This window comes from Ipomoea triloba, chromosome 13 (genome assembly GCF_003576645.1).
Source record: "Ipomoea triloba cultivar NCNSP0323 chromosome 13, ASM357664v1".
Classification (NCBI taxonomy): domain Eukaryota; kingdom Viridiplantae; phylum Streptophyta; class Magnoliopsida; order Solanales; family Convolvulaceae; genus Ipomoea; species Ipomoea triloba.
The window spans coordinates 3,812,574-3,826,560 of NC_044928.1; the positions used below are offsets into that span (position 1 = coordinate 3,812,574).

At 34.2% G+C, this 13,987-nt stretch overlaps 1 protein-coding gene and 1 non-coding gene across 2 annotated transcripts; both read right to left on the minus strand.

Annotated features, from left to right (window-relative positions):
* Positions 1-1,065: 1,065 nt before the first annotated feature.
* LOC116003073 (kinesin-like protein KIN-13B) lies at positions 1,066-6,328 on the minus strand. The gene is made up of 12 exons (XM_031243250.1): positions 5,923-6,328; positions 4,907-5,131; positions 4,566-4,751; positions 4,300-4,407; positions 4,093-4,170; positions 3,928-4,009; positions 3,121-3,280; positions 2,727-3,029; positions 2,362-2,580; positions 1,818-2,283; positions 1,667-1,732; positions 1,066-1,574 (listed from the first exon to the last, which is right to left on the minus strand). The coding sequence occupies exons 1-12, from the start codon at positions 6,082-6,084 to the stop codon at positions 1,395-1,397; spliced, it is 2,235 nt and encodes a 744-aa protein (XP_031099110.1). The 5' UTR covers positions 6,085-6,328; the 3' UTR covers positions 1,066-1,394.
* A 5,658-nt stretch (positions 6,329-11,986) lies between these two features.
* Positions 11,987-12,182, minus strand: LOC116003228. The gene has a single exon (XR_004094658.1). It is a non-coding gene; the product is annotated as a U2 spliceosomal RNA (small nuclear RNA).
* Positions 12,183-13,987: the final 1,805 nt, after the last annotated feature.

A 13,987-nucleotide genomic window follows, 5' to 3' on the forward strand; every position in this document is an offset into this window, starting at 1 on the left:
TACAATAGTCGAGGGACCATTTTGATAATAAACTCTCTCCTCTCTTATTTTTTTTCCAACCCTTCTCTCTTTTTCTCCTTTCTTTTTCTCCTTTTTTTGTAGGCCCTTCTTTTTTAGTACTATTATTTGTAGGCCTTACTTTTTGTAGGCCCTACTTCTTCACACTACTGCACATCATCTATTATTTTATTTACTTTTATATAAGTAATCATTTTAATTTTAAATAAAAATAACTTTAAATAACAAAATAAAAATTCTTTAAATTATAAAATATAATTTTGTTAACTAATCAAAATATAATGTCATAAATTAAATTCATATTTGCAATCGTCTACGAAGAAAATTAACATTTCGTAACATACAAAATTTTAAATACTAAATATAACAATTTAAAAAATTAAAAATTTTAAAAATGAATTAAAATCAAAATATAAAAATAAAAGTAAAAATATAATTTTAAAAAAATAACAAAATTGCGGCTGCTTTTTTTGAATATATATATATATAAAGCAACTACTGGTGCATGGCGCTCACGCGCCTGGAGATAGTCTTCGAAGATGACAGTCTCTCGGAGATTATCTCTCTCCTTTTTTGTTCTCCTCTCCAATGCTTAATCTTTCTTTCTCCCCTCTTTCTCCCCCTTTATCTCCAAGCATTGGAGATGCCCTAATAGATTTAAACTCAATATTATATTGCTTTATAAACGCTTTAAAGCGTGCAAACATTTCAAGGATGTGATCTAGTAAGTCTGTCACATACATACTTTGATTTACAAAAAAAGTTCGCAACCGCTATCTAAAGGTACGCTTTGGGTAAAGTCCACCTCATAACCATAATCAACAAAAAACCATAAACAAGTAAATCAACACAAGTTGTTCATAACTGAGTGATTAATCAAACCAAGAAGGCCATTAGGCCAATAAAGAGCTTTCACAGTGACCTTCTGATTACCTAGTCATCTGCTCGACCAACTCGGCTAAATTTATCCCAAAATTATGTAATTGTGGGTGAAATGCTAGCTTACACATAATAATTTTATAAAATGCATGGAAAAGAACATTAAGGTGATCAGAGCAGAACACTAAATCCCATTACCAATATATTCAACTCTATACATAGCAACAGTTTTACAAGCATAGAATGCCAATACATAGGTAGAAGTAAATGACTCTCCCTCTATGTGTTCGTTCGAAAATCGAATAACAGCAGCAATACAGATAATAGCAGACATAATGTGTCCTCACAATCCACATGGAATGCATATCAGGTAAACCAGTCACTCACAAGAAGGTGAAGTTGCTTACCAGTTGAAGAAACGAAGCACAACCCACCGTGGCATGCCTAAGCAAAAACCCTTTTCTGCAAACCGGATATCTTTGTCAAGGAACCGGATATCAGTTAGTAGCAGCGGGTATGAAAACATTCTGTTCTTTGAGATGCTTCTGAAACTCGGCTAAGCGGGTTTGTAGTTGCATAATACCAGCTGCCTTTTGTGACAGAAGTCTATGCAGTCTGGAGATATAGTCATCAAGCTGGTTACCGGGTTGATCAACTTCTACCAGCAGGTTCATCTCCTAAGGGTGGAAAATTCAAGTTAATGTAAGAAAATGTTGGTAATTTTCAGTTCGAAATTCTGAGTAAAAGGGAATAACTCAATAACACAAACCTCTCTGACAAGATCCATGGTTTCCTCGACCTGTTTGCGATGCGCATTAAGAAGAGCTTCTTCTTCCTAATAAACAGCAATGCAAGGTTTCAATCAGAAGTTGAGTATAATTATCTTTAAGGCTCAACGGGAATTTTCACATTTCAAATACCTTCAGCAGCGTGTTGAGATCGTCCTCTGAATTTATGTTGTCTGTCCCGAAGTGCGGGAGATCCTTATGCCCATTTTTTCTCATCTTATCCTCCAAAGTCGATATCTGGAAGCTATCACCTTTTTTATTTACCATCCATGAAGGCTTCTCTTGTCCACGGCCCTCTTCAAAATAATCAGAATCGTTTTCTTTTATGTCAATGTGGCCAGTTCTCCTCTTCTGGTCATCAGCCAAATTGAATTGTGATCTTCCACTAGGAACACGCTCAACGTGTTGAAAAGGCTCCTTTTCAGTTTGTTTAGTCAAGTTGGCTCTACTAGTTTCCTGAGAAACATTAGCCATATTTTCCTCGGAGCCTGATACAGTTGGCAGAACCGAGGATAAGGGGACTGCAATCGAGTTTCTGAGGTTTGACAACGAAGGAGGTTCTCTTTTGGGGCCACTACCTTTAGATAGACTCTTGACCCTGAAATCAAGAAACGGTGAGTATTCAAGAAAAACCGCTGTCTATTTCCAATTAAACGAGAGAGTACATATATATTACCTGTCTGCGTATCTTAGCGTGTTGAGGGTGTGTTCGCACGATCCTGAATTTGGTGAGATGCACGATATCATGACAGTGCGTGAGTCGCCAACAAATGAATCCCTAAGAACTTCAGTGAGCTTACTCCCTCTGAATGGAATATGGCCTTGATCATTGTCAAGAGCTCTAATGCACTCTTTTAAAGCTAATAAGCTTTTATTAATTTCAGCACCTTCCATTCTGTGACAAAAAAACCAATGTCATTTAAAGATTAGTTATATTTTAACAGTTCCATGGAATAAAGATTATAGTCACAGCAATGATTAGTAAAGTCCAGTTGAAAAAAAAATAAATAAATAAATAAAATAAAAATCATGTGTTTTTACCTCGTCTGTTTGTCATTATCAGTGGTATCAGCACCGCGTTCACTACCAGCTAGGTCAATAAACGATAGCTTGCCAACAATTCGAGCAGGCTTTGATGCATTTCCATCAACGAATCTCTTGATTGCAAGCTGAAGTATAGCATGTGAACGAGAGGATTCCTCGTTAGCACCAGTGGTGCCCGTGCTTCTGGTGGCGTTTCCTTTCTCAATCAATTCCTTCACCGTCTCCACTTCTGATACTCTGTATTCCTGTAAGCCCACGATGCAGACCTGTTGCTTCCCGTCCTCCCTCATGCATAGCTTTCTGCAAAAGCACCATAGACGAGATATACTATCAGAGGTAGATTTTATATTGGAAGGTCGTATACTTGTATGCCATAAACTGAGGTACTTACTTCCTTTCATTCAGAAGGTCAAATACTTTGCCTCCATATATTTCATAGAAACTGACAAAAAGTTGAAATCCCTGATTGCGATAATTGTGGTGCATTAACGAGAAGACGTCCCCAGCTGCTTTAAGAGGCAATGGTTGCATTGTATATGTCTTTCCACTGCCTGAGGAAAAAAATTTTCAATAAGAAAATTTAGTCGAAAAGTAATATAGGCAAACACCGAGCAACACTTAAGCTATGCTTATCAAGAGCCAATCAGACACTGAATAGAGAACCGTCTTATCTAAAGCTCAAATCTGAGATTGTAATCAAACAATGGGTGGGGGATTATTTATTAGCAGAATAAGCACCTGATTTATTTACATTATCCTATATGACATGCTTATACATTGCAACAAAACGAGACCTCGATCACATCTGTTGCTTATACATTGCAACAAAACGAGACTTCGGTCACATCTATACTTGTGGGAAAAGACGACGACTCAACAGAGACGGGTAAAAAATGTCCCTTTAGGAGGATAGAAGTCTGTTAAAGCAAAATGGGATACGAAGGCCATAGTTACCATGAAAAGACCGACTAAAAAGTTAAGTATTAAGTAGGAAATTGGCAGGATATTTCAAATAGGTAATAAATCCCATTATAATCATATTCTACGAACAAACTTATCTCACTACGAATCATTTTATCATAGAACAATGAACAAATGCAGTATTTTTTCATTGCTAGCATGTTGTGGGAATTACAATACTTCAGCGATTTTTGCAAGAATTTCTCGTGCTAAAATAGAAGAGAGGAAAATGACTTGCCTGTTTGCCCATATGCAAAGCAGGTAGCTTTTGTTCTCTGAAAAATTAATGGGACTATGGGCGCCACTGTCTCTAAGTACACCTACGACAGGAGAATAAGTTATAAATAAGCTGATAAACTAATCATTGAGATAATGAATCCCTTCACTCCTCCATAATACTCACTTCATCGTTCGAAACATTTTCATTCAGTACAGCATCAAAAACAAATTCATGTCTCTCAACATATTCAGTCAGGTCAACCTACAAAAACAGGACATTAGTTGCCTTGCAAATGGTGACTGTCTCATTACATAACATTTTTAAGAAAATAGCAAAGGTCGAAGGTTAGGATTGACTATAGGATAAGTTCAACAGCCAATATAAACTCGCCTTCAGCTTTGTTTCATGAACAGTAAGTGAATTGTTGTGAGGATCTATTGCAACGGCATCTTCTTCTTTCTTTGATATTTCCTTTCTATTAAGAGGTCTTTTCCGAACCTGCATTGAAATATGGCTAGCACTATAAATCACGAATATAAAGAAACATAATAAGTATTTTTCTATTTCATCTTTTCTAACACTATAAGCGCTTCATTCATAGAAAATTCTAGTCAATGAAGTATAACCGAGCACAGGTGCACTGCAAAAAGGCATACCACAACTTTGATCTTAGCAACATTGGCCTTTTCCTTATCAGCAGAGAAGCTCTTAAGAAGGTTGTTATCAGCCAAACCACGCCCACCATTACCGAGTTTGTTAGTGGAGATATATGGGTCAGAATCATCAAAGCTTCGAGCAGCAAGAGGCTGCTTGAGGGAAAATCCATTGTAATTAGAAGGAACCTGCAAATGACAACAGCAGTATATGGGGACCAAAAGCCGCATTTAGAACCTCATTTAATGCCAATATAAGGAATGCCACAATTAGTGTGTGCGAGCTAAAAGGCTACATAATATGTAGAGCTTGATTTTAAAACCGAGGAGAAGTGTATGCAAACCTCTGATATGAGCTCAGTATCAAACGAATGCAAGTCAAGCAATCCAGGACTCAGCTCATTGGGCGACATTCCCTCTAAGCTACCGTTCTTTCTCATGCTTGATGAGCGTGAACAAGCCGGAGGAGTGGAAGCATCTTCATTGCTTCCTCCATTTACACTCCTCGGCATATTCCTTCCCAGCTTTGACCCCTGCCCACCACCATTATTACCATAGAACCCAAAATCCTGTGGTCGTTTAAATTCAAAAAATGGGTCAAAAATGCACCAGTAACTGCATCAAAGAGACACATCCAAAAGATCTTTGGCTGCATATACTAAACAGCCCTGTCCTTTGAAGAGACATAAAGGATTAAGGTGTCCTTTAGTCTTTACTTTTACCCCAAGGGAATCAGTTCCCCTCAAACACTACCATGTCCACATACTTATCCTCTGATATTCCAATTCAAAAAAATCACTCCCCACCCTACTATCACATATTAATCTTGAAATTAAAAAAAATCTGAGCAAGAAATTTTGACTAATTTTTTTTTGATAACAAGGGAAACCCACAACCCTTTTGGGTGTAGGTAAATCCCGTCATGTGACCTAATTGGCAAAGGATCAGAAGGAAGTAAACAAGTCTAAGATACCCATAACTAACCGGCTCAAACCAAGGAGGTAAGGATTTGAACTTGTAACCTTGTGGTTACAAGTGTGGATCTCTTGCCATCTTTCTACTATATTTTTAGCATATCAACATGCAAACAAACACAACAAGGGTCCAAGAAAAAAGAAACAAATCATCCTGGTTAAGTATTCAAATTCCTGAGAATTCCATTCTTTATCTTCTGATTCAGCATTCCTCCACAAAAACAAGACATCCTATCCCAAGCATTACACCATAAATTGCCATTGGCCAAAAGAATTCAATTTGTTGTAGACATAGACATGGATACCCTACTTGCTTTTTCAAGAGAGATGATAACCAGGAAACTGTAAACTTATAAAACAAAACACAAGGAGCTAAGAGTGAGGACCTGAAGAGGAGGGACATTTGGGTTGGAAGAGTGGAGATGATGGAGGCCAGCAGATTGAAGCCACTTGTTATTAAACGCAGTGTCAATGAAGTTATCTGAGAACTGGCGGTTGTTGTGGCCAGTTGAGCTAGATCTCTGCATTTGCCTGCCCACAACATTCATCTTCCTTCTCTCCCCAGATTTCCAGTTCAATTCCCACCTTCTTTTACGGAATGGGTGTGATCAAGAACGAGTCCACTGTCACAAAGCTCAAATCTTTATTGCTGGAAGATGAATAAAGAAGCAATATTGGGTGGAAATAGTGGGTGGTCGTTGAGATTTCCTTTTGTTGGGAGGCTATGGAGGCTCTTTTTTGAAGAGAAAATGATAACAAGTTTTTGAAAGTTTTGAAATCAAAGATCGGAGGAGCCATCCCCCCAACCCCACCCGACACCGCCAAAAGTTGGACTGATGGCCCTATCCAACCAAAAACAATTTCTTTAGTACGGAGTAAATTATACTTTTGACTTATTAATTTTTAATGAGGCAAAGAATACTCTGCATCAATGTTTTCATAGTGAAGATGTTTACAAATATGGAATTTTCTTTGTATTTTAAGGTGGTCACCTTCAACATCTTACATTCAGGGGTCGTTTGGTTCACGGAATCTTATATTACCCCGGGTAATAGGATTAGGATTACCTGATGTGTTTGGTTAAAGTTGTAGGAATGTAATATTAACTTGTTTGGTTGGATGTTATATTTTAGATTATATTACATCAATTACTTAAATGTCCTCAAAGAAAATGAGCAAGCTAAGTCTCTTTTTTCCCATAGTTAATAATAATAATAATAATAATAATATTATTATTATTATTATTATTATTATTATAACCTGCAAAAAATTAAAAAATAAAACTTGCAAAACATTAAATCATGCAACATATGTGTTACATTCCTACAGTTTAAGGAGAAGGAAAGTAGTGATGAGTTTTGTCAATGGCATGCATATTCAGATTATCTAAAAGAACATAAAGTATGAGTGAGGGCAAAGGTGGAATATTGAAAAGTAATATAACATTACCTAAGAAAAATTCAGTAATAGGATTACCCCAAAGATACCCTCAAATCCTACGTGGCAGGTATGTTAGATTACCTTCAATTTCAGATCACTTGAACCAAACAATGTAATCCCACATTACCTTAGTCAGATTACCAGGATAATCTGAGATACCTTGAACCAAACGCCCCCTCACATGCATCATCAACTATGTTTCAAGAAAAAATTATTATATTTTACATTCGAGTTAATTCTATTTTGGGTCCTAGATTTATAGTTGTTGTATTATTGTGTCCATTTTTTGTCTTACGTCAACAAAATCGTTAAAATGTTGTTAAATACAAGAGTTGCATTTCAATCTTTTTTTTATATACAAAGTGGGTTGACCCCGCTATTTTTTTTTTTTTAAAAATTATAATTAAAGACCGAAATGCTTTTGTATTTAACGACATTTAAACTGTTTTGTCCAATAATACTATGACCAAATGTGGAAGTTCCGACTAAAAGTAGACTATCACCTATAAATCTATGACCAAAAATGGAATTAACTTTTTTCATTCTCTTTCTGTTATCATGTTTACTTCCTAAAATGATGATAAAACTTTTATATTCGTGCAAATTCTCTTATGAGACCGTCTCACGAATTCTCATTCATGAAACGGCTTAGGTTTTGATAAGTATTCACATAAGTATTACAACTTCCATCAGTGACTCTTCAACTCTTAATATTACATTTTGATTTAAAAGTATTATATTTTTCATCGAAAGTATCACATTTTTGTCATAAGTATTATATTTTCTCTCATAAATAACAATTAAGCAATTTATCCATGATTAAATATTACATTTTTCCTTATAAATAACTATTCAACCGTAAATATTACATTTTCATTTAAAAGTGTTACTCCATATATTTTTCTTTAAAAGTATTGCATTTTTCTATATAAGTAACAAACCATTTATTCATGATTAGTATTACATTTTGTAGCATAAGTATTATATTTCAATCATAACCCAACCCGTCTCACATATTAGGATCCATGCAACAGTTCAACATGAGACTCACTCTTGTATTTGTGGTTGTAAATGGTATATTTTGATAATCAATTTTTGTCCATTATCCACCTCTCACTTAAGAGCATTCTCAATAGTTGATTTTTTGCACAAATTTTAAGATGCCAAGTAGGAGAAAAGGGGTGAGGGAATAAAAAAAAATAAAAAAAAAAAGTTTTCAAGCTAAAAAAAACTATAGTAACGCACCCAGTTGGGTGATGTTGTTGCGCCTCACGCGACCAATTTTCATATTTGGTGGAGCCCACTTCAAAGACTAAAAACTAATTCTTGCAGGGAGATCTCAGTCATTCTCTCTCTTCCATTTCAGTCAAGATCTCCTCAAAAATTGTACAAAAACCACTACTGCGGTTGCTTTTAGTGTATCCACAACCCTTATCTCCTTATCTCCAATCATTATTGTGTGGACCATAGTATTAAATAATGCACATTCAATATAAAAATAATATACATTCACTATAAAAATAATGTACATTATATTCAGGGGATATACATTATTTGTGTACTGAATGTACATTATTTTTATAGTATAAAAATAATGTACATTCAGTACAAAAATAATGTACATTTAGTACATTAAAAATGTACATTTGATTATGGTCCACATAGCTGTGTGGATCATGGTCCACACAATAATTTGCCCCTTATCTCCTCATTTTATGGGCCATCTCATCTATAATACCGTAGGCTCATATTCTACTCATCATCTATTATTTTATTCACTTCTCTATAATTAATAATTCAAATTTTGATTTTAAATAAAAATAAATTTAAATAACAAAATAAAAATTTGAAATAAAATTTTAAATACCATATCGAGTAATAAATTTTAATATAAAAATTTAAAAATAGAATAAAAATAAAAAAAAATAAAACAATAACAAAAAAATCAAGTTGTTGAAAAAATGCATTGGCTTTTGAAAAAAAAAAAAGTATACATAAAGTAGAGGGTGGGGGTAGCTCTGTGTGCCATACTCTTGGCAATATTTTCTCCGAAGAAACATAATTATCAAGTATAAAAATATTATACTATATTAAAAAAAAATATTGGGGCCTTGTGTCGTCGCCTTGGCCAATCGTGGACAGAACCGGGCTTGAAAATGACTATTTTAAAAGTCATTTTTAATTAATTTTTTTTAACACATGTTCCTCCATTCACAAGATATTCATGATGATATATAGTAACAAAAATAATGGAATACATATTTTTGAGCAATATTCATGGAGACTCATCAAGTTTGGTGAGTTGCAACCACACTTTCCTGCTGAGTTTTTTTTTTTTTTCTACAACATTTTATGTTTATGAGAGGGGAGCTATTTTTATTTTATGTATGTATGTATTTATTTTTATTTTTATTTTGTAACCTCAATGGAGGTTAGAAATTAAATGTGTAATCTTACTTAAAATTACGATCCCACATGATAATTAATGAGATATTTGGTACATCTATTATTTTATGACATTTAGTAGATGAAAATTTAAAAGTCAAGTCAGCACATTAATAACTTATTTCCAAAATAATGAGTGTTTGGATATTTTATAATTTAAATTTAACATTTGTAATCATTTGCCGGTTAGGTCACAAAGTAATATTTATCACGTACACATTATTGAGTAGTGGTTGTAGATTTTTTTTTGTTACTAAAAACTAAAATATTTGACCCTTATGATAATATATTATTTAAAATACCTTATGTGATTAGATATAATTGCTAGACACGAAAAAACTAATAAGCATAAAGAAATTGATTAGTACCCATTCTCTTAAAAGGTTGAATTCTCAATCTCAAGGTCTCTCACATCTCAGCTCGATAGAGTATATAGGAAATGTAAATTATGGTGACTCAATACCTCAACAAATACGCCACATGTCGGTGCTCACAACGGATCTACCTACTTTAGACATAGTCTCCACATTCTTGCTGGCGAGGTTCAAATATTGGTCTCAGCTCTTCTCTCAAATATTGTCTACTCTTACATTTATCACTCACAAACTTGCATGTGTCACTTCCTAATGTGATAAGTTTTAATTTGTTTGATTTTCCTTTCTTCATTTTTTACTTTATATATTAATTAATTAAAATTTGTCACATTAAAAAATGACAAGTTTATGAATGATAAATATAAATACACTAAGCATAGTCCTAAAATAAATTACTCAAAAACAAATGTCATCATAGTGGGTGGAGGAGCGTAAAGACGGGAGATGAACTGCGCTTCACGTCGGCTGTCCCATGACCGAACCGGGCCCTGCCCGATCTACTGTTGTATACTTGTATCCACCTTTGGAGCCCACTTCTTAGCTCCAACCTTTTCCGGGCCAAAATTTCAAATTTCCTAATTCTGAAAGCAAATTTAAATAATAAATAAAGGCTTTTCAAAAAAAAATTATAAATAAAGGAAAATCTCTTAATAAAGTCTTGTGCAATATATACCAATAGTTATATGATAAGCCCGAGTCCACCTTGCAATGTGACGTAAATTATGCTGTGGACGCAGGTCCACTTTGCAAGGTGGACCTAGGTCCAAAATTACGTCGTTTTGTCTTCTTTTTTTTTTTTAATTAGTAAACACATTGCTGAATTAGAGTTGCCCAAAAATGTGTGAATGTAGAGGTTTCAAAGTATGAATGTAGAGTATAGAAATCGTGAATGTAAACTTATGATTGTGTGAATGTAGAGTTGCCCAGAAATGTATGAATGTAGAGGTTTCAAATTGTGAATATGGAGTATAGAAATCGTGAGTGTAGAGTTATGCATGTGTGAATCTGTAATAGAGTTAAGAAGTTCTAGCAACTTGTAGCCATGTAATGTGTGAATGTGGAGTTCTCAAGTTGTAAATATAGAGTATAGGACCTGTGAATATAGAGTTTTGAATGTGTGAATGCATAATAGTGGTAATATAGTTACTAAACATATAACACTGTAATGTGTAAATGTAGAGTTTACAAATTGTGAATGTAGAGTATAGTGTATGTAAAAATAAAAAAAAATTAAAAAAAAAAAAAAAAAAAACGGCGTCGTTTTTGGACCCAAGTCCACCTTGCAAGGTGGACCTGGGTCCACGGCATAACTATTTGCAATGTGAATTCGTCACAATTTTTATACTGAACATTCAAACATTCATTATACAAATTTTGTATTTTAAATTCAGGCCCACATAATAATTTGTCCCATTTACTAAATTGTCCATATCTACTGAACTTGAAAATTCACGGGCATTTACAAGTATCCCATGAGAGTCTTCAACGCCGAAGTTTTTGGTTCACGAACTAGTCTACCCTTAGTTTTCTCAACCCAATTAATTGTCCTTTATGTTATAATTTTTCAAACTCGGATTTTATTAAAATTAATAAGAATTTATTTATTGTAACATATAAAAAGTTAATTCATAAATGGTTAATTATTTTGAAGTATTAAAGTTAGTAGTCAATTTTCAGTTGAGTCTTTTGATTATATTTCTTTTAGCAGATTTATCTCTTTCATTAATTTTTAAATTAAATATAAAGGAGATCTAAAACATAATCTTAACATTTTCTTTATTAGTAGTATAGAAATTTATTTTTCAAATTTAAATTTTAAAATATTAATCTTTCAAACAAAATCCTATTACACATACCCTACCAGACATCCATTCCCCACAAAAGTTTTGAATTTTTAACATTCCTCCTAACATTACGGGTTTACATATTTAACACCACTCATCACTCAAAAACTTTAAATTTTTAACATTACTCTAAACATTGACTAAGTAAATATTTTAATACAAATTAACAAAAGGATTAATTATGTAATAAAAATCTACAACTGAATACAGATAAAATATTGAATTGACATTGTAACAAAGAAATACTGCGTATCACACAACCACTTCACAATTACAAGAGGCTGCCGATCCAAAAGATAATAGATTTGGGCCCTAAATAACAACTTTGAAACATTAGACTAGGATTGATGGGGTGCGCCAGGCCTAGGCAATAGTGCAACGCCACGGCGACGCTCGAAGGCCCAGACAGCAAGCTGCCTTAATGGGCCTTCCCCCTAAAAAAAGTGAGTTAATATCGTGTGAGCTAATAGCCCACGTATCAGATATTAAACTGATAAGAACAGATACTACACTTGATCTTAGCCAAAAGGCCGAGAAAGGTATGCTTTTCCTGGTCAACAGCCCGCTTGTTTTATAACCTCCGAAACGCATTCACTTCCTCTATTAAATCGATGTGGGACAAGAAATAGCTACCCTGTATACTTCACAGCTTCTTCCCTGCCAACAGCACAGCTGCTCTGCAAGTCTGATCTTACCCGACCCCATTCCCCAAATTTTATTTCTAGTTTCTAAATTTTATCTCGGTCCTAGTGGCTCCCGCTCTCATCTTTTGTGGTCTAATGAAATCTGCAAAACTATATGCAACTTCCAATCTCCAGAACCTTGTAATTTGTAAACACAGACAATGCAGTCTGTTATATTGGAGTTTTGTTTAAAGTGATGATGGCGACACTTTTCAGATTATTAGGTTAGAATTCGTATATGTATAAAACTCTCAAAAGGAAACTCATAAACCCCCAAATAAAAAACATTAAGGGTGTGTTTGGTTGGGGGGTTTAAGCATAAGGTATGGGTATCAAAGTGATTGTTAGTGTTTGGTTGATAGGTTTTGTGAATGCTACTATGGGTTTGGAATACCCCATTAATGGCAAAACTCATACCCTTGTTAAATAAGGGTTTCATCTTCCTTCATCATTTCTTCCCCAACTATTAATAATCATTCCCATTCCACCCAACTACCAAACATGCTAAATACTTTCACCAAAACCCATTACACTTACCAAGTATTTGATACCCATTCCGATTCCGATTCCCATGTGCGAACCAAACGCACCCTAAGAACTTTAACTCCTTTTTTGTTGAGAAATCTGCATGTGAAGTTGGGCGACAAAAAGATAGTGCATCAGCAAGCCTTAGGAAATGCGTGTGGGAGAGCTGTGATGAGCGGAGCTTACAGCTCGTTTGGTTGGGAGGAGGGAATTATGGGGGAAAAGAATTGTAATTCGGTGGAATTGCAATTCAATGAATAAGGTAGGAATTGAAATTACAGTGTTTGGTATGCAGTAATAGAAGTACATGGAATTGAAAGGTAATAAGTGATAGAATGACTAAAATGCCCTTATGTAATAATAATAATAATAATACAAATAATAATAATAATAATAATAATAATAATAACAACAATAATAATAATACAAATAATAATAATAATAATAATAATAATAAAGAATTTTAAAATGGGATAGAGATGAGAATGAAATAAGAGAACAGAACCAGATGGAGATGAGATAATAAGATAACAGAACCATTTGCTAAACTGCCTTCTGCTTTGCTTCTATTTTGCGCCAAACAGAACCAAAGATGAGAGGGGTAATATTGTCTTCACAGCACCATATTTTCTCCCAACAACCGCTGAATTGTAATTCTGAGGGTGAGGGCCTGAATTGTAAATCAGCAAAGGGAGGGAATTGCAATTCGGCCGAATTGCAATTCCCTCCAACCAAACGCAGTAGTTTGTAAATTCGTTGAATTCAAATTCAACACCACCTAAACTACATTGAACCAAACACCCTGTTATGCATCCGTATACGTAACAGTCACTCAAAGTGACGCACCCATGACTCAACGTATGCTGCTGCGCCAATTTGCTTCCTTAATTCTTCGCCCTGCAATTTTTTTTTCAAGTTAAATTAGATGCTTTGAAATTATGTATGGCTAAGGCAAAAATAAATGGAAACTGTGTCTCACAAATACCACCACAAATGAGGTATGGTTATTAAATTCCTATATTCATTATAATTATTGTTGAGAAGAATCTATGTATTTGCATCTCTCTGGACAATGCTTTGAACAATATTTGTTGAGAAAATTATAAATAATATATTAATAGAAGTTATCGAATGTTTGTT

Bases quoted from the DNA above. Each gene is read 5' to 3' on its own strand.
- LOC116003073 (XM_031243250.1), bottom strand. From the start codon at position 6,084: ATGAATGTTGTGGGCAGGCAAATGCAGAGATCTAGCTCAACTGGCCAC. The intron at 4,408-4,565 runs GTATGCCTTTTT...ATTTCAATGCAG, and splicing joins TTGCTAAGATCAAAGTTGTG to GTTCGGAAAAGACCTCTTAA. The intron at 3,281-3,927 runs GCAAGTCATTTT...TTTTTTCCTCAG, and splicing joins CTTTGCATATGGGCAAACAG to GCAGTGGAAAGACATATACA.